Source organism: Idiotropiscis lumnitzeri, chromosome 10 (genome assembly GCF_059441095.1).
Source record: "Idiotropiscis lumnitzeri isolate Australia: NSW breed Sydney's pygmy pipehorse chromosome 10, RoL_Ilum_1.0, whole genome shotgun sequence".
Classification (NCBI taxonomy): Eukaryota; Metazoa; Chordata; class Actinopteri; order Syngnathiformes; family Syngnathidae; genus Idiotropiscis; species Idiotropiscis lumnitzeri.
In genome coordinates, this window is record NC_142400.1 from 20,229,184 (window position 1) to 20,249,472 (window position 20,289).

Consider the following 20,289-nt stretch of genomic DNA (forward strand, 5'->3'; position numbering starts at 1 on the left):
AAAATGTCGGGCACACCAGTGCAACAGGTACAAAAAGGTTAGTTTAGAGCCCTGCAACGTAAATAAAGGAGGCGTGACACCGGAGGTTATAGCCGCTCTTGCTTGCGTGCTTTTGTGAATACAAAATTGTTCGTTTTATTTTCCAAACAGCTTATTTAAATTTGTCCATTAGTGCCTCTAATGTAATAGATCAAAATAATGGAAATTGCATTACTTATATGTAGATTTACGCTACAAAGTTCAAAGACTAAATCCAACCAGTCTAAATATGGCACAGGCATCTGTGCTGTAAAAAATAGAAAATGAAAGTGAATCGTAACACTGTCATGTCATTATCCACGCCGCTTATCCTGTACAGAGTTGCGGTCGTAACTCTAAAATCGAAAATCAAATGAAATCGAGGATTTGGAGAAACCTGTCACGCCTCCAAGTCATCAATCCATTCACCGCACCGCTTATGCTCACAAGACGAAATAGATAATATGATTTAAAAATAAATAAATAAATAAATGAAAAGTTCATTAATATCTTATTTGGTCAACTAGCCAGCAGTTTGGGCATTTTTGTTCTGTGCAATTATTGTCATCCCTCGCAACAAGTGAATCAGAAGTGCTAACATTTCTGTTAGCTGGCCATCGTCATCACCCGTTTCTTCACCAGTCCAGGTTGCCTTTGGGCCCTTTTGGAGCCACACAAACATTGAGGGAGTCAACTGTTTTCATCCTTTTCCTGCCACACACTCGACTCATGAGGGACAGGCGTGTGGCATGGACCAGTTATTGGCGCAATGGATCAAAAAACTCAGTTTGGATTGGTTTATGGAACTGAGTCACAGGTCAAGTACATAAACAGTAATAAAACGCCATGACGCGGGCCACTTTCAAAATAAGAGCCTCAATCTATTTGTTATGCTTTGCGTTGGTGGCATGTGACATCATGAGTATGATTGTAGCTTTCTGGACGGTACACACACGCTGCATAAACTGTTTCCGAAGGCAGAAAAAAAAAATCCTGCTTTTTAGTCCCTGGACGCAGTAATAAGTCAGCTGGTACACTCAAGGCGAAAATTGAGAGAAGCGCTGGTACTGCATTCTGCTGCTTATCGGCTCACTTAAATCACTGCCCAGCAGTGAGAACCCTTCTAGATGTGGTCAACTTTGCCAAAACGTTCCATTGGTGAGCTGGACTGAACTTGTGGAAACAGAATGTATGCACTTTGTTGATATGTACAGTGTATATGTTCTTAGTCACATGCAAACTACTACTAACTGAGGTTTGTCTTTCATCTAGCCACTGTTTGCCTTGTCCAGAAGAGACGCATTACTGTTGTATCCACTCATTGATAGAAATGAGTGTCAGTGGGCACCAAAGCCACAGAGTAAACGAGAGCGATGCAGCTTGCGTTAAAGGGTGCATGGAATCCCCCCGTAAGCTTCTGGTGTGCAGCCAAAACAAACTCCTGCCTATAGTTTGCCTCTTGCCTCCGGTCTCTCTGGCCTACTTCTGGACGTCAGCAGAGGGACCCGCGCCTCTCGGAAGGAGGAGCAGGGGAGTCTTTAGGTCCTCCCACTGGCTATAAACCCTGAGGCAGACGGAAACACTCAGACAGCAGGCACACGTGGAGCACAGCAGCAAAGAGAAAGAGAGAGAGAGGGAAACAAACTGCTGCCACAGGCGGTGAGTCATTTTTGTAGTCGGGACTGAAGCAGCCAAATTGACTTCAAGGTTGCTTGAAGCAAATCAACAACACACGTGTGGGGACTTAAGTGTGCCATTATAACTAAACTTTCTTCCAGAGGATTTAAGTCATTTACGAAATGATTCTTGGGATGTGAAGAGAAGAGGATCCTGGAAGCTGCGGCCACCTGTTGCATTGAAGTTTTCGCATCACTTGGTAGACACACCGCTGTTATAAAAAACAAAAGTCATTGAGCCAATTTTCTCTTGGTTGGCCACTTTTAGCCAATTAAGTGTCTACCAAATAGTTTCCCTTCAACAAACCTGTCAAAAAGAGGCTCCAGGAATTGACTTGTGGCATTCAAGATGACTTTCGCAATGCTGCGCACGGCATCTCCCGCAGGCCGCTTCTTGTACGGCGACATCGCTCTCCTCTCCGAAGACGATGATGACAATGGCAGCTCAGGCTCAGGCTCAGAGGAGCGCTCTACCAATTCGGCGGCCTATCGCCTATCCTCGTCGCCTTCTGCCTTTCACATCAAGATGAGCCGGAAGAGAAAGCTGTGCATGGGAGCAGCGGGCACAGCAGCGGTCGAGGCTGTTCTAGGGAGGCTGGGACCCCCTGGCTCATCCCCCCCCACTGAAATCCGTCAAAGGACAGCAGCCAATGCTCGCGAGAGGGATCGAACCAATTCTGTCAACACGGCATTCACGGCGCTACGCACGCTCATCCCCACTGAGCCTGCAGACAGGTACACAAAACACCCACAAACACAATTAGACAAACACGTTAACGTTGATTCATGGTTCGCTTAGACATTGTGATAATGTTGCTTTGATTCAAACACTAGGAAACTTTCAAAGATCGAGACTCTTCGCTTGGCCAGCAGCTACATCAGTCATCTGGGGAACGTTTTGCTCCTGGGTGAGGGGCTTCATGATGGACAGCCCTGCCACGCTCCATCGCCGCCGTTCTTCCACGTCAACTCCTCCCCCAATCGAGGATCTGACCAATCAGGCCAGCCCAAGCACATCTGTACGTTCTGCCTCAGCAACCAGAGAAAAATGGTGAGCAAATCAAGAAAATAACAAAAAAAAAAGTTGTTGAAACTGTCATTATCCAGTTCTGTAAATACAAAATGGCAAAGATACCCAAATGAGAGTGCACTCGAAATTATATAAAAATAGCATTTTTGAACTCCCCCCAAACTGTAACATATGGTCGCAACAGTGCACTGGTTGAAGGTCACTAAGGTGTTTAAAACTGATGCGAGATCAATGATGGAGCCTATAAACCTGATTGGCACAGTGGGACATTAAAAGCAGAAACACTTTAAAGTCTGCTTTTGGGTTGAACAGCTGTGTGAAATCTTACTGCTGGGACTTAATTTTAGTTAGGCAGGTGCCTTGAAGGATCGCCGTGGTTTACAGAACCACCGCACAAACGTCGAACAACGGTAATTCACAGTTGAAGGATGAATCAGATCAACAGAAATTGTCGCAGACATGTCTTTAAGAAGAAAAAGACATCAGTGAAAATTCTTTTCTTTAATATTCTTGTTTAAATTAGTCATTTAAAACTGACATGGCAGAGCAGACTATTCAAGAATGTATGGATGTCATCGTAAAAGTGAAAGTTTTAGTCATGGCTGACCTGACATAATGAAGAATGTAGCTGGCAAGGATGCGATATTTTTTCCAATATATAACACATATTGTACTTTCTCATTCAGCTTAGCTTATCTTATCAATTCAAACTCAAATTCAGGAAGAAGACAAAAACTAACAAAATCTTAAAACAACTGCGATAAACTATTCATAGTTCAGTTTTAATGTACATTTAATTGATTCAGAAGATACATTGGATGGTAGGATGGAGAGCACGCTTTTGGGCTGTGAAAACAGAAATGCAAATATGTACCTTGAATTTCACACAAATCCCATTTGACATCAGTAGCAAAAGTGATAGAGCGGCGATATCCAGTCACTCGGCTTTGCCTCTCTAATCTGGACGTTGCCCATTTAGCAGGATTTATGAGTAAGGAGCTGACATCTGGCAGACTCCCCCCTTGGCCTAGCAGTGTGTGAAAGCCAATACTCTCCTCACTGTCTAAACCCAGACACCCTTTTGTTGAGGGATAACCTGAATCTCAGCGGTACGTTTCCCCCTCCTCCGCACCTATGTGAGTTAAAGTTAGAGATATCCTCGATATCTAAACCCAACACTTGCCTTCCAAACAGTCGCTTAGGAAAAATTTGAATGTTTAACCTCAAGGTCATTCAAAAATGTTGTGGTCAGATGAAATTTTCAAACCCATTACAGTAAGCACAGACCTGCAAAAAAAAACAACAACAAAAAAAAAAAACTGAAATCTGTAATATAACTACTCGGCCAGTATTTCGCGATCGTAATTTTATTTAAATTTAACCGGACGAAGTAATGTACTGTTCCATTGAGAAATGTTAACACCGCAAAAATCTTTTGACACGCATTTTCTCTGGCGTTACTTCATTTTTTTTCTTACTGTTTTTTTGCAATTATTTGACTTGGCAGGTTTGAAAGCAATGCGGTGTACAGCCAAAACCAAATTTGAGTCTACGTTTAGTTAAGAATGGTATCGACTAAAAGTTGCCTTTAACATGACTTGACCTCCAACCTTCCACTATCTCCTTCATGCCTTCCTTTTATTTGCACGTGCCCACTACTCACCTTCGTCTCCATTTCACTTCTTTTCTCAAGACCGTTCCCCAAGCTTCTCTCATTCACTCACCCCTGCGTCGGCATATCGATCAGCCGGGTGGAGGTCAGCGCTGTCAGTAGGAGCTGTGTAAAACGATCTGCTGCTGTCAACTCGCTGCTGCTGATGCATGATGGATCTGGAAATGCATGCTGGGTAGAAAGCTGCTTTGAAACTTCTGTGTCTCCAGAGCATCAACCTCAGCCACATTTTTCTGTTTCCTGTTAGCCTTTTGTATGCTGGACATGAATTTACGTGTTCATGTGGGGCACTGTTCAGGTGCCAGCAATAATCACCGTACACTCAAGTATACCCATTCTAAAAAATGCTACACCGTTACAGAGTTATTTTGACTGTTATTTTTGCATAGTTGCTTCCACCACCACTGTCCTGGTAATTACCTCAAACATATGGACAGAGGTTACCTTTTAATTGTCATTTATTAATAATAACAAATATCACTTATACTTGGCTGTCGAGTGTTTGTATTTTTTGCTTTTTGCAGTTAGTCTGCTTGTATTGGGGGTAGTGGCCCACGAGACCTAGTAGCAGCAGCTGCAGTTATTTATAAAAAAAAAAAAAGAAAAAAACACTTTGGTGTAGCTCTTTGCATTACCACCGCCTACAGACATTGAGTGGTACAACTGTGTCATTATTTTCAAATCAAACTGGTTAGATGGACTGAGAACCATTCGACCTTGAGGAAGGTGTGTGCTTTTATGGCATGTGCACGTTTACGCTGCACTGCTGTGCTTGATGGTAGTGTCATGTAAACGTTCATAATTTAAATGATGTATAGTTTTTATAGGGAATGTAGTGTAAAATGAAATAAAATTATGTCCATTTAAACTAATCCTTGTAAATCCTCTTCACTGTTCTCAAAATGCAGCATGTTTTCAGTAGTATTATTAGAACCCTTGGAAGATATAATACGATTCCAAGTAATTATTATAATTGTTGTTTTGTTAATATTATTGTAGACATTTCTCTTTTCATGCCTTCATATTCTACTGAGATCCACTACAACTGTTTCTCAAATTCGGCCTTCACAAAGACAGTCATGGTCAGGTTTGATTGATGCTGTCAGTGAACGTTTAATATCGCTTTGTTTTCAGTTCATTGCAGTTGTGCAAATCAGCACAATTTAGGAGAGAACCATTAATAGAGAAAAATGTAAGAAGCACCTTTAGGCTCCAGTCAGTCCCGAAATGCAAAAACATGTGTTGTTGATTAATTATCGGTTTTGGTGTATCTAATCGGATTATATTCATTAAAATGATAATCACTAAAACTACTACTACTACTCTGTAGCCTTCGTCTCCAAATGTATTTATTCATGCAGGTGCTCCGAACAAAAATGATTGACAATTACCAAATGTCGAGTAAAACAGTCAACAATGTGCCACTAAGTTCTATCAGCAGCAACGTGTGCGCTGCAAAATGACTCCAAATAAATGAGTGCACGTATTAATCGTAATGTAGTCATCCATTGCAACACTGAAGGTTGACACATTTAGTTTATGACACTTATGACAATAGTGCGGGTCTCTTTAGCTGACAACAATATTCCCCCGGGCTTTCGCTCACATGACAGCATTATTTCATGCGCCCCTTTATAATACAGCACAGCAAACAAACCATATAATTGTATCCTATCCCATGTCTCAGCAGTGAAAATATTGAAAGTCGCATAGCTGCCAAAATGGAATAAGCACTTCTGCTATTTCTCATAGAGTGAAAGAAGGAAGCCCAGAACCATCTGGTGTTTGAGGGGGTTAAGTTTGATTGACAGAATCCAAGACACATTTAAGTGTGCTCCATGGCCGAGTCGGAGCGGGTGATACTGTATCGGGGGGGAATAAGAGGTGAATGGAGACTTGGTGTCCTGAGTACTCTCTTTTAGTCGCTGATTTTCATCTCAGCGGTCACTCCGCTTTTCACCAACCACATCAATTCCTTTTTCCAATTTTTGTGTCTTCTTTGTGCTTTTGTCGTAGTTTACTGTGCATCTAAAGTTTTAATTCCAACAGTCTTTTGCTTTTGCTTTGCTGTTTTAGCTTTTTTTGTGGTACTTGGACAGACGTTCACCACAGAAAAGCTACTAGAGATAGCAATAAGGAGAAATGTGATTAAAAAAAACAAACAGAACTGGAAATGGGGTGGGTCTATGCTCTGATTCAAAGTATAAAGCTAATGTATTATTGTTATTATTATTATTATTAATATGGCGGCAGTGATAATAAACATAATAGTATACAATGTCCTTTTACAAAGTACAAACATAAATGCCAAAAGTGATGTAACATGCCTTCACTCTGCATACTACTGTATATCACTAAAGTTTGTTTTTCGTATTATTAACATGAATTGATAACCACTTTTTATTCTGATATGGCAGTTTATGATGTCACAACTGAAATGTTTCATTCGTGGCAACTCCCTTTCTAGGTTGTAAATTTTGTCGCTGAAGTTTAGGGATGCGTTGTTCGCCTGTTATCAATATTGACGTTCTTTTAAAACTTTACTGTATCTCCATTACCGATGGAGACATTCATACAAAATGCCAAGAAATTGCAACCTTGCAGCATGCGGTCCACTGTATTTTGCATTAGCTCTTGAGTTGAATTCATCATTTTCATGCAGCAGATAAAAAAAAAAGAAAAAAAAAGAAACATTTGTTTTACCGATTGCCTGCACAAATTAGGCCACATCATCTGGCCCAAAGCACGAAGAGTATAATTTCAAGTCACTGAAACTTGCCATTCAGGCATTTTCACACATTATTTCAAATTCATTCATAAAGTTCATTTAAGAATCTTCTGTAAATGTTCAGAAAAAAAAAAAGTTTAGGAATGCCATTACTCTGATTGTGGAAATAGTAATATTCACTGTTCCAGATTTGTTCAACTTTTTTAATTACAATTAAAAGTCTATTCGTTGTAACTAATGTGTGTTGTTGAGCAGAACGAAAGCACAGCTGGAAAGCAAATTACCTCTTTTTTGTGGATTTGTTCATCAGGCCCATCATTTTGGTGAATCAGGGTTACTATTGTTAATGACACTGAAGGCATATGAGTGTGTATTCGGTGACACCACGATTCAACTTTAGTAGGTAACATGCTCGTATGGCACACACACATGCACGTACACCGCACACTTACTCTCCGAGTCTGGAAGTCATTGCCGGTACAGAGCAACAAATGAGCTAATTGTTCAGAAAATGATTTATCCTGCACTGAGGCCCGTACAGCCAGTGCTTAATTCAGCTGCTACTATTAGAAACACATTGACGTTAAGCTTTGATGGTGACGTTAAAGAAGCCTGGAAAGTGCTCTGTTTAAAAAAAAAAAAAAAAAACTCCCTCCTGCTCACACCCTTATGAGACACACACACGCACACACACCCACAAGCAAGTCTGTGCGCCTAACCACGCACTCATTGGGCACAGTGTGCAGCACGCAACAGACTTGATCAAAACCATGTCATTCCGAGTCTCCTCGTTTTTCTTCCAGAGCCAGACAGCAGTTCATTGCTGCTTTCGAGACATCCAAAAACCCCTATATGATTACTCAGTTAAGGAGGCCTGGATCACGACAGCCCTTTCAACACGTCCTAACTAATGGCGTGCAGGAAGTTGTGGAAACACACATGGAGAGGGAGAGAAAACAAGGGAGAGAAATAGCCATAGACTCAGTGGGATAATCAGCCTGCCATTTGTCCTACAGTTTGGACAGTTAGCTTTTTTTTTTTTTTCTTGCTAAACTCCACTTTGCTTCTTTCTGGAGACCAAATGGAGCATGCGTCTATGAGAGTCTAACTGCATGGATAGCACTTTTAGGAGCACACTAATGACTGTGGTTTTTACAGTCATTTGGTTATTAGTCTGTTTTGGGTGGAAAAAAGCATGACATCACTTGTATGCATGAAAGTAGACATTTCAAGGTCATAGATGAAAACTAAATTACCCTCATTTGCTGATACTGCTGCCGTTGCCACTTTACCTCTAATTTTAACTGATGCTAATGAGGTGCATCGAAGGTGGCTAATATAGGAGTGGCAATTTTCACATATATTCTTGCCCACAACCGGCGTGTGTGTGTGTTTGCCTTGATCAGTGCGTGTGACTTGGTGCCGTCATGCGTGGACCTGCCTGTATGTTCTCAGCACAGATGGAACCAGTTAAAGCCCAATTTAACAGCAACAGATGAAGCCGGGTCATATAACTAACAAAAGCTATTAGTAAAACTATCATTTTCTTGTCATTCACTCTCAAGGGGGAACGTTTTTTGACACATGCCCTCCAACAAAAATAATAATTACCAAAAAAATCAATAGATGAATGCATGAGGATTTTTATTATTATTAATTTTATTGTTATTATTATTATTATTTATAGTAGTAGTAGTAAAAGTATTAGTAATAGTATTGTATTTAAAATACACACAATACAGACATATTCCTATATTATGTCTACATTTGTAAATAGTTCTCTCCATTTCATTAGAGACTATAGAAAAATATTTTAACAGACAATAACACATTTACGTTTTGGAAAAACAAGATAGATAGACAGATAGATTTTTGATGATCATTTTAATCATAGTTTGTGTTTCAAACAATGAGGGAACATTTGTGAGTGCACCTACTGCTGGTACACCCATTCCAGACACGTTGGAGCTCAGTTCGGCTACCTAAACAGAGAAATTGGCCATGTTACTATAACGTAGAGGATACAAAAAAAAATTAAAATACAAATACCTGATGGAAGCTTTGTTAAAAATGTGTTTTAGTGCAAATTGTGCAAAAAGCAGTTTCCGTCCCACCGGAGCGCTTCAACTGTCTCGTTCCATAGATTAGAAGTATAGGTAGATGCAATATGCCTCTTTGAGCTGCGTGCACAACCCTCAGTAGGAACAAAGTGTCAGCACATTTCATGCTTACAAATGTCATGAAAACCAAAAATAACAAGGATGCCTGCACATTGTGCGGAATACTCACAATGTTGTATAGTCCCAACGGGGGAACAGGGAATAAATCACCTTTTTTTGTTCCTTTTTTCAAATGTTCTCGGTAACCAAGCGCCATCTTTGACCCGGACATGTCTACTTAATTTCACCTTGTCTGGGAAGCTTATAAATTCATGACAATGTCTGGGTTTAATAGTTTTTCACTGGCCCATTTGGCAATTAGCATGTGTAATTTAACTGATGTTTTACATGACAATTGAGAGATGGAGTGCTCAGTGGAGCGCACGGTTACCGCCGTGTGTGACGTGGACTTTGGCGGGGTGAGATCCCAGAAGAGAAGACAAGGAACGGGAGTGAGGACAAGGCCGTGTGAGCTTATATATGAGTCTGTAGTGTGGAGCATGTGCACTCAGTGCAAGTGCAATCGAAAAATGTTTGCTGCTGAAATGGCATTGAATGAATCCTCAGTTGAATTAGCAAGCAATATAACATCCCGTTTCACCGCTATAGTTGAAGTCACTTGGACAGAGCGGTGCTTTATGATTTGGGTTCGGAGCTGAGGACTGTCGACATGCGACAAAACTCAAAGTGGAATTGAAAATGTTTTCTCTTTGAAGCTGCAACAACTGTCGCTCCCACAATGCTTAAGTCTGTAAGTGTGATAGAAAGTGTTAACATGTAAAAATTATGCTGCTTTTGTTTCATTCAGGAAGACGTGTGCATAATTCATGCAAAGGCTCACGGGGCGTAGGAATAAGGTGAATTCAGATCTGTGGCCGGTAGCATTGAAATGAATGCCTGTTGCAGCAAGCGCAGAAGCCACCCGGGAGCTGCAAACTCGATCAAACATGCATATTCATTTGTAAAGTGGATTGCTATGGACAGTCGTCCACTATTAGTTGGAGAAGATAAACGGGTTGAAAATGTGCTGCAGTGACGGGAACCAACTTTTCAACTGTCATGGAAAAAACATTGAAAGGCAATATTGCTCTGGGGAATGGCACTTTGACTTTTGGACTGTTAAATTCTGGCCTGTGATTTGTTTTGCTACTCTTTTGAAATGGAATGCAATCAAATGCATTTTTCCAAAGTTAAAAATATTCAAATATGTTTTTGTTTTTGTTATTTTATCCAGTTTTCCACTAAATTAAAATGTTAAATAATGTTATATGATTAAACGCAATCGATCAAAATTAATTACAAAGCCTCTAATGCAGGGGTGGGTAAACTTTTTGATTGGTGGGCCACAATGGGTTAAAAAATCTGACAGAGGGGCCGGACCAGGAGATGGATGGAGTGTTTTGGTAACCTCACCTCATCTGAGAAAAAAAATGCATTTAATTTTAAATGAAAATGAACAAAAGCATTACAATAAAATATCTGTGTTTGACACACCACAGTATTTAGAAACATTAACAAGGTTTATTCATTTAATTTTTTTCAAGTTTGGCGGCCGGATTAAAACGTTTACTGGGCCGCATGTGGCCCCCGGGCCGTAGTTTGCCCACACCTGCTCTAATGTCTTAGATTAATGTTTTTACTCGAGTCTCAGCTCAATATTTAGATAAATAGATGTGGTTTTATAACCATCTACTTAAGAAGACTGACCATGGCAGACACATAATGCCCATCTTAATTTGTGAATTATAACATCATATTAAACTGTGGAGTTGTACATGTGGTGGATTAAGCACCCAAAAACTAACCCAGTGTTTTTCAGAAGCCACGAGGATGCTTATTTGCAAACCACAGTGAGTGTGAAATGCATGTCTAATGTATCAAAGCCACATAATGGCAGAGTGAGGCTAAGCTCGTGTGTTACTTCACTTGCGACGTCTACTTTGCTGAACTGTTTAGATGTGAGCCTTTAATCTAATCTCCTGTCAGGTGGATGAATCTTTATGGAGGCAATTACTGCATGTATGAGACACTCCGAGTGCTAATTTGTATAAACAGTACTATAGCTCACTCCTTGAACTGACGGCATATGAACACATTTTATTTTATTTCATGCTTGGATACCAATCTCCATATATGATTTACAGAGCCTGGGCCATATTTTCCATACTTTTTTTTATTCCTCTCTTTTTGCCGCCAGGAGTTGAATTAGATGTTTGCATTTGACAGGATGGATTAACACAGGGAAATAGACGGAACGCATGGAAAATCCACAGAAAAAGAGGGACCTGGGTTTAGTTTCACAAGAAAATAATTTTAAAGCTCAATTATGCCATTGATAAGTAAGCATTTACTGTCTTCCCATTAAGGATCTTTCAACTTAATGAAACAATAATACTGGCTCAGTGTTTTAATATGGTCATATCATGTCTGAAGTAAACATCATCAGGTAATCATATTAGTGTCGGACAAATGGCTTCAATGGGAAGCTTGTGTGTGTGTGTGTGTTTGGTGAGAGAAAGATGACTGAGCCGGAATTAGTCTTCAAGAGATTGTTTTGACTACCCAGCCTTAAAGTCCCCCTCCACCCTCCTCCCCCTGTTTTGACTGAACTAGTAGTCACACCGCAGCTAGACTGCCCTCCTCCCCCACCCGCAGCTGTGGCACCGTCACTCAATAACCAGAGATGGCGGTCAGAAGTAAATTCATAATTGTACAAATTGTAGGACTATATGATTCATGTGGCGACTTTCCCTCATTCTGTTGTCTCCCCACAATGTTGTTAATTTGGTTGATGGTGAAGTGATTGAATCCATTATCAGATATGCCACTTACTTGGTTAGTATATATAAAAAACACCCATAAGTAGGTGTGAAATGGACCCACACAATTTACTATGACGCAGTGAATATCTCTAAGCCAGTCATCCATATGAAGTACAATTATGTTAGCAAATTAAAGACACAATTTTAGGGCAATGGAATGCAGCATTAAATTGTATTTGTACTGGCCCTAGGTGTGAGTGTGAGTGTGAATGGTTGTTTGTCTTTGGGTGCCTATCCCAGCTGTCTTCAGGCTGCACGCGGGGTACACCCTGAACTGTTTGCCAGCCAATCACAGAGGACAAAAAAAAAACAATCAACCACACGCACATGCACGCACACGCTCACACACATATGTATATATATATATGTGTATATATATGTGTATATATATATATACACTATGTTTTACTATTCCTTTAATCCATTAATCACTCTAGCATTTTTAAATGCTCACATGGGTCCCTTGGCAAATTTTCCATTGTGTAACCAAAACCTCTGACTTTCAATGACAGTCATCCATTTATGACACTAACTCTTTCTTTGCTGTTGATGAATGTACACAAAAGGCCAAGTAGCAGCTCATGTGATTATTATTTGTTCTTGTCCCATTGGCTTTTACATGATGCTTTTACAATTTGTGCATGTAAACAAAGCAGCTGTCAGACAATTTAAGTCTCTTAATGAGTTTCTGTATCCAGCTGCCTGAATGAAGGATTTTTATTTCCCAATTCATTTTAGTGAGTGGGAGGACACATTCCAGCCCTAATCCAATAATCTCACCCCTCATTTTAGCCTGATATCTATCATTTACCCACTGTTGGTGATGTCGGCCAAGATGACTTTTTTTCTCCAAACACCTCCACCTTTTTGCATAGTCTGGAAGGAAATGTGGAACAGGTGTTGGGGCTGATGAGTGGGAAGCGAAGAGACTCGGTCCACAAAGTTAGTCGAGACTATCCAAGAGGGGGGTCAGAAGAGGACAGGCGGAGAGGGTGATTGCCAAGAAGAAAGAGTTCTTTTTCATCTTGTTCTTCACCTGAGAGAAAGGATAGTTTAACCCTACTATTACTGCGTCAGTGCATTTAGAGCCAAATTAAATGAGCTTTCTCTGGATATTATTTCTGTTGTTTATGAAAGGCAGCATATCTTTTGTCAGCTGTGAGTTAATCTATGAAACATCAGCCCTGAAAAACAATAAACGAAGCAGGGATGATGTGTTGCATATCACTCAGTAGTCCGTTTGCTGAAATCCCTCGAGCGTTACTTGAAAGTTTAATAGTAGCCGAGAAGTGAGGGGGAGGGAAAAAGTGATGTTATTTTCCTGGCCAGATAGAGAAGCGGTCCAGCAGCCAGGAAATCAAGAGTGCGCTGTTCTGATACCACAGATGAATACTCTCCTGTCAAATGCCAGCTCATGATGTCAGACGGAAATCACATTCGATCAGAAGCCAGCAGTCTCTGCTACCCACTTAAGAGTTAATTCTGCCGTTAAAAACTCAAACTTTACATTGTGAGGTGAACTTTCAATCATGTCACATAAGCTTAGAGCACTTTCACCGGAGGAGTTTATCGGATTTGTCGCAGCGCTACATTTGGGTATTAAAAACATACGACACACAAGATAAAATGATTTTCAATTTAAATACTTTCCAAAATTATGATGCTTTTTTTCCCACTATTTCACAGCAACCACGCAGTGTCAAAAGTGTGTGTTTGGTTGTGAATATTATAATGGGTTAGCATATTTAGTGCACATAAAAAGGTATGCTGAAATGAAGCCAAAACAACTGAGAGATTAGTGTTGCGTTTACCAATATGTGTTCATGGCATAGCACATTAATCTGTCCACGTAATACAAATATCAGTCTGAGAAGTTTGAAAAATCACCATGAGCCCAACCTCGAGCGCCATGACCTAACGAGGCTCTTAAATGAATGCAGCAACTGAATAGCCCGCTGCGACACTGAAAACATGATTTATGCATTTGTTACTGCTCATTACTTCGATGTTTCTAATTTGTAAATCATTTTTGATTAAAGCTAAATCGAGAACGAATGTGGATGTACACTGTATTTTGTATAGTTCTGTCCTATGCCTATGATTTAACCATGTTTATTACAATGTTATGCATCTTTTTATCATAATGTATATGAATATCTAGTCGTAGTTTTATTTCTTAATTGAATCACAATTTTATAATGTTCCCTGTCCTTTCCATATTTCAATACTTTCTTCTTTGACATTGAAATTTATTTCATATGAGTGTGTTGAATTCATCAAATTGGACAATTAACACTTAATTTTTAAAACACGAGTAACTGTGAATTTTAAATTTCTAGCAATAAAAACAGGAGTTGTGAATCTGCTGCATAATTGGTGATTCTGAAAAAAGGATGTTTGGTTGCACTTTGTTTTGAACATTGCGTTGGGTGCACAATGATCTGAAAGTTGCTTTCTCTTGCAGAACAAAGACAGAGACAGGAAGACGGCCATCCGAAGTTAACAACCAAATGGAGAAAAGGGCGACGCTCTCAGTGATTTATTGTTTTTGAAAATCGTAACTTGAGGACTCATCATGCGTGATTCTGAGACTTTTCTTCAAGTACTACAGCACTTCTCGCCAGACGCTCTCCACAAATTTGACAAAACCTGTCTGTGTAACATTTTCTATCGTGCTCTTAAGGAACTTTTTGAGTGTTTTCACTTTGGAAAAACAACATTTCAAGACTCTCTTTGACATGCATATAAAAGCCATGAAGACCCTTTAATTGTGGGACAAGTCACGGAGTGTAAAGAGCCCTTGGCACATGATCACAAAAACACACAAATCTATGAAAGACAAATTTGTACGCATCAAAAGCTGTGTAAACTGTAATATAAATATTTATGACATAACATTATATATGAAACTATGCTATTTAACAGGCATATCAATTTCTTGAGAATTAATTAAGAGTCGCTTGCACAAAATATTGCCTTTTGTCACACGTTTATGGCATTATATGGTGGTTACATGCTGGAACTCTTGTTGTGGTTTTCTTATTTCTGAGAATATATTTTTATGTTGTGCTGGTAAAAAACGAGATGGTCAATAAATTGTTTTGTATACAGGAGTAAATTGAATTAATATTTTGGTGGCACACAACTTTTCATATTTCCAGTTTCAATCGTCACATCTCATTGTGAATCTCTGTGTTGAGGTAAGTGGTGAAATTAAGAAAATTAGCAATCTGTTTAATTGGAAAAAAAAATCCTGAAAAGTATGATAAGCAGCTACAATTGCTTCCTCCTAAAGTACACTTTGATTTTCAGGTTCCTCTCCTTGTACTTTAGCCACCCTCCCCCCACATCAATCTCTCACTCGTCTTTCCTCCCCTTTTCCCTTTTCTACTCTTTGGGGGCAGCAAGATCAGAGCTGAGGGAGACAGAAGGATACAGGATGAGACGGATAAGAGGAGCAGAGAGGAATGTGAAAAGAGGGGGAAAAAGCAGGGATGGATGAGGTGGAATTGAATTTGCAGGTATAGCTTCTTGGACATCTGCCTGTGTCCCTTTGCTGTCCTCTTCCTTACCTCTCCACATGCTCTTTCTCTCTCCGCCTCTTCTTTGGCTCTTCCTTCCTTTTCCCTGGAGGGCTACTGGCTTGGTGGTGATGACTTTCCAGGGTGTGTAGGCTCACAACACTTGTTACCTTGTTTTCTATCTATCTATCGATCTATCTATCTGTTCTATTTTAACATATTTATTGATCACATTGAAAGACTGGCGCGTCCTGATTTTCATGCAGGCACAAGACTCGCTGTGCCTTTTTGGGACTTTTGCTGACCGTTCTGCACCAAGGTGGGCGTTCCTGAGTAGCAAGGGTGTGTCCATTGACATTATGCCTAGCACATTTTGGTAACCAACAATTTAGTGGCTGAACGAGGTCTATACCAGAGGTTCTCAAGTGAAGGGTTGGGACCCAGATTTAATTATTTAATCTTTAATTAATAATTGATATATTGAATTAAATTACTGTTGTATTGCACTGGAGAGGGGAGGTCTCTAATCTCGTTGCACACTGAGTACAATGACAATAAAGGGCTTTCTGATTTCTGAAGCCCTGGAGGTCTGTCGATATATTGAGATTGCCAGCGGCTATCACCAGCAATTTTGCACTGAATGATCTCAACTTGATGTGCAGAACGCCCAGAGAGGGGCAATACGGTCCCAAATGTGGTAGACTAGACTTACGCTAGCACAAAAATTAAGCTACACCCGTTTTTACGCAGAGCGCACTGCGACCAGTCGACCAAAATACGATCGAAAGAAATGGAATTCTGATTGCACTGATATTGAGAGTGGCACCATTATTTACTCATACTTATATGCCAATATACTAAAGCAGAGGTATTCAATTAAAAGTCACAGAGGTCCACGACTAAAATTTCTTCCAATTAAAAGGTCCGAACCAAAGTCCAACTTCCCTTAATGTCTAGCCTATGTTCACATTTTTATATAGTTTCAATATTTAGTCATTTTCAACAGAGCGTGCTTATATACTAAATATTTAGCAATGTTCCCATTAAACACCTTTGCCACTCAAACAAATATAAGGCGTTTATTTCACATTTAAGAAAATGTGGCTCCAGGAACTTAAGTTTGCCACTTCCAGAAAAAAACTGTAAAATATCTCCTGCAGAAATATATCAAGTGCTAAGCATTGAGTTAACGTCTTTTACCTTTTTTTCTTCAAATGAAAGAGTTATCAGCCTATAAAAAACGGAAAGCCTAATTATCCAAGGAAAACAGGTCAAAATGTTCAGTACACAATCAATAAAAATGGCTGTCCTCATGAAAAACTAATTCAAAACACCACCTTTTCTTTTGAATATGTTTTTAACTTCTCTTAATGAGAAAAATGAGTTTGTGACTGCCCTGCCAGTGACTTAAATCTGGGTTGGAACGGAGTCAGGGCCATTGGGATTTGGTAGATTATTTCACACATCTGGCCTTTGTGTTTTCCTTTAAATAATGTTTGCGCAACCACATTTAAGCACTCCTTCACAACTTCCCCATCACTTGAACGTTTTTTTATGTTTCCCCAAAATCCATGATACTTTTACTGAATATTCGTTTGCATGCCGCTGGGATGTAAACGAAGATGTAAAAATCTGTTGTACTGCACTCAAAGTCGATGTTTTTGCGTGCGCTCACCTCAAACGTCAGCGGATAACTGTGCACAAAAGGGCGGTGCTTTGTTTCGTAGTGGCGCTTCGCAATGTTGCGACGGTTTCGGAGCGTAAGATGCACACTGGTTTTGAATTGGCTGCAGCCAGAACAAAACTAAATTTCTCCGTCCATTCATTTAAAACAAGACGCATCGACCTCGCTAACTTTTTAGCAAGGCATACTGTCAGCAGCACTCTCTTTCGGTCTGCTGCGCAATTGGCAGTGGATCGTAAACAAAGGATTTGATTGGCTCAAATCAGTGACGGCTTTTCCGTATTATCTAGAATTGCAGCGCCAACGTTTGGGAATGCGCCCTGAAAAAAAATCATCATAGATTGGCCATGGGTCCGGTCCGAACCATCGCGCGGTCCGTATCCGGACCGCGGTCCGCCATTTGGTGATGCCTGTACTAAAGAGTTTGAGAAATAAAATAGCTTTTCCAAAGAAACCATGTTTTGTTATTTGTACAAATTGTTTTGAGAAATGCACTTAAAATCAATTATAATAGATGGGCAACAGCTTCAGCAGTGACTTCATCCAGCTTTCTCTGGACTCAACAGCATTGGATCAGTAGATAAACATTCTCTGGGGTGATAAATCATACTTCTCCAACTGGCAGTCTGATGGATGAGTTTAGCAGTTAACAGGAGGACAGTACTGATGAACTGCATTGTGCCAAGTGTAAATTTTGGTGGAGGGAGGGGCATAGTGTGGTGTTGTTGTTTTTCAACAGCTAGAATTTTCAATTCAAAGCTTCATGTCCCGGTAGGTGAAATATGAGCGTGTATTTGAAATAAAACACATAGGAACAAATAATTATCTGTCTGAAATGAATGAAAATTACTTTTACCCTCATTCAATTCACAAATGAAAGGGATGGCTGAGTTTCCTATATTCCCAGTGGTGCATGCAACAATTTTGGTGTGGTTCCCAAATGATCATCATTGGTTGTTGTTTGGTACTCATTTCCCTTTCAACCCACTGATCTCATGGATGTACGTATACTTTAAAGTCTCGAATAATAAATAAACCAGAAGTATTGCAAGTTTGTTCTTCCTTTCATACAATGCAGTTTTATTTATAGAGCGCATTTCTGCCCTTTCCAAATGATGTGATATAAATTAGCGGGAAAATAGAACCCAAATTAAAACACATAAACCATAGACACCAGAAGAACAGCAGAACAGCCACAGTCTCATGTTGAGTCGAAAGCTAAAGAATAAAAATGTGTCTTCAAACGAGTTTGAAAAGTGGACAGTGAGGGGGCTTGTCTCACATTTATTGGGAGCCCATTCTGTAGGGAAGGACCGGCAATAGAAATCGGCACGAATCCGGCCTGAGGATGCGTTTTGTCCTCGGCATTTGTCGCTCCACTTTGGACCGGGACGCGTACCGGTGATTGGGGACCACTGCTTTAAAGCACGCCTGGGCAAAGTCGGGCCAAGACACTCATAGCCTTCATGAATCCAACTTTTTTGTTAGATGTGCATGTGTGTCGGCAGTGCAAGTGAACAAGGTCATATTGTCGCTGTATTTGGTGAGCTTTCCGACCATTCGCCCAACTATTTTTCTTCAAAATGTGCCACCTCCAACTGTGATCTTCATTTTAGCAACATTCCTATTTCCTGCACAGTGGAGAAAAGAGGGGAATTTGCCCTGGTAGGAATGATTTTTGAGTCCACAGAAAACAACTGTAAATGTGGTTTGTACTCACAATGTCAGCACACAAAGAAATAGGTTAAATTAATTTTTAGCCATTTTATTTTCAAAAATCAATTTGCCTGACGTGCAGATTAGGGCTGCATTTTCTGCTGAGTGCAATTCATAGCAATTCTCTAAGGCATCGCTCCCAATCTTTTTTAGACCACAGGCAAGTAAAGAGACATATTTTGATGAACCATCAAAAGGCGCTGCTTGGCGATACACAGCTGCCTGCAGAGTCTCGTCAGCATTCTCGCCGTGTTCCGCCACCGCCGTTGTGAGGGAGTTTCTTGTGTGGCATTTGCTGGCCTGCGGCCAAGCCATCTAGGTCAAGCCAGCCACCACATTGATTGTTCATATCGTCTCCTTCCTAAAATAATTGTAATTTTTGTATTTTTTTCGGACTACATGAAAATCTTCACCAAATACTGATCATATTATATGTGTTAATGTTTTCATTTCTGGGTTACAGTTAATGATTTGTTTAACTAAGCATGTAGGCAATTTTAGCAGTGGTGGTCAGTATCCTGGGGAGCTGTTTGAGGAAAAAAAACCCAAAAACAATATTTTTGGTCAAAATATGACTGAGGCCATTATTTTAAAAGGTTGATAACTTCGGAATAAAAGCATAACAATATTACTGTACATGGTCATAGCTTGTCTGACTTTTCCACTAGAAACTGCAATTGAACTTCAATATGCTTGGTACACTAATACACAATGACGCAATAAAATTGGTGCACAGGTTACTATTTTCAGCATGCATGCGCACCCACACACCACTTATGTGGAAACCTGATTATCAATCACTCATCCTGTGGAGTGAGATCAGGTGTACTCATCCTCCAGTTTCCTGTCCAATATCCTATTGTTTGCATTCACCTACATATCAAACCACGGTATCTTCACCGGAACTATGGTACGGGCCATTGACACTCCTGTGGAAAATATCTTGAAAACGTGTGGTTTTCCTTGAACCATGATGACAATTTCCACCTATTGTGAAATGTCATCTTTTAACTATGTCCCTTTTAGAGGGAAATAGGATTGTGGTTTATATGCATACTGCAAATCGTGGGTACAAGCACATCACTATTTTTTTGCCTTCGTGCAAGTATAATGAATCTGACCCAATGTCATTCAACACCTCATTGATATTTTGCATGGTTTTGACCAATCAAGCATCAATCAGACTTTATGATGTCATCCATCCATTCATTTTCTATACTGCTAGTCCTCATTAGGGGCATGGGTGAGCTGGAGCCAATCTGA

At 40.1% G+C, this 20,289-nt stretch overlaps 1 protein-coding gene across 3 annotated transcripts; it reads left to right on the forward strand.

The window, feature by feature from the left end:
- Positions 1-1,310: 1,310 nt before the first annotated feature.
- On the forward strand, positions 1,311-15,112 carry LOC148329613 (basic helix-loop-helix transcription factor scleraxis-like). 3 transcript variants are annotated; one of them, XM_088307103.1, is made up of 4 exons: positions 1,311-1,677; positions 1,797-2,429; positions 2,529-2,745; positions 4,418-4,515. In XM_088307103.1, the coding sequence occupies exons 2-4, from the start codon at positions 2,044-2,046 to the stop codon at positions 4,496-4,498; spliced, it is 684 nt and encodes a 227-aa protein (XP_088163229.1). In that variant the 5' UTR covers positions 1,311-1,677; positions 1,797-2,043; the 3' UTR covers positions 4,499-4,515. The 3 variants fall into 3 exon arrangements, with proteins under 3 accessions (XP_088163229.1, XP_088163230.1, XP_088163228.1); XM_088307104.1 differs by lacking the exon at positions 4,418-4,515 and adding an exon at positions 14,570-15,112 and having other exon boundaries at positions 1,311-2,429; XM_088307102.1 differs by having other exon boundaries at positions 1,311-2,429.
- Positions 15,113-20,289: the final 5,177 nt, after the last annotated feature.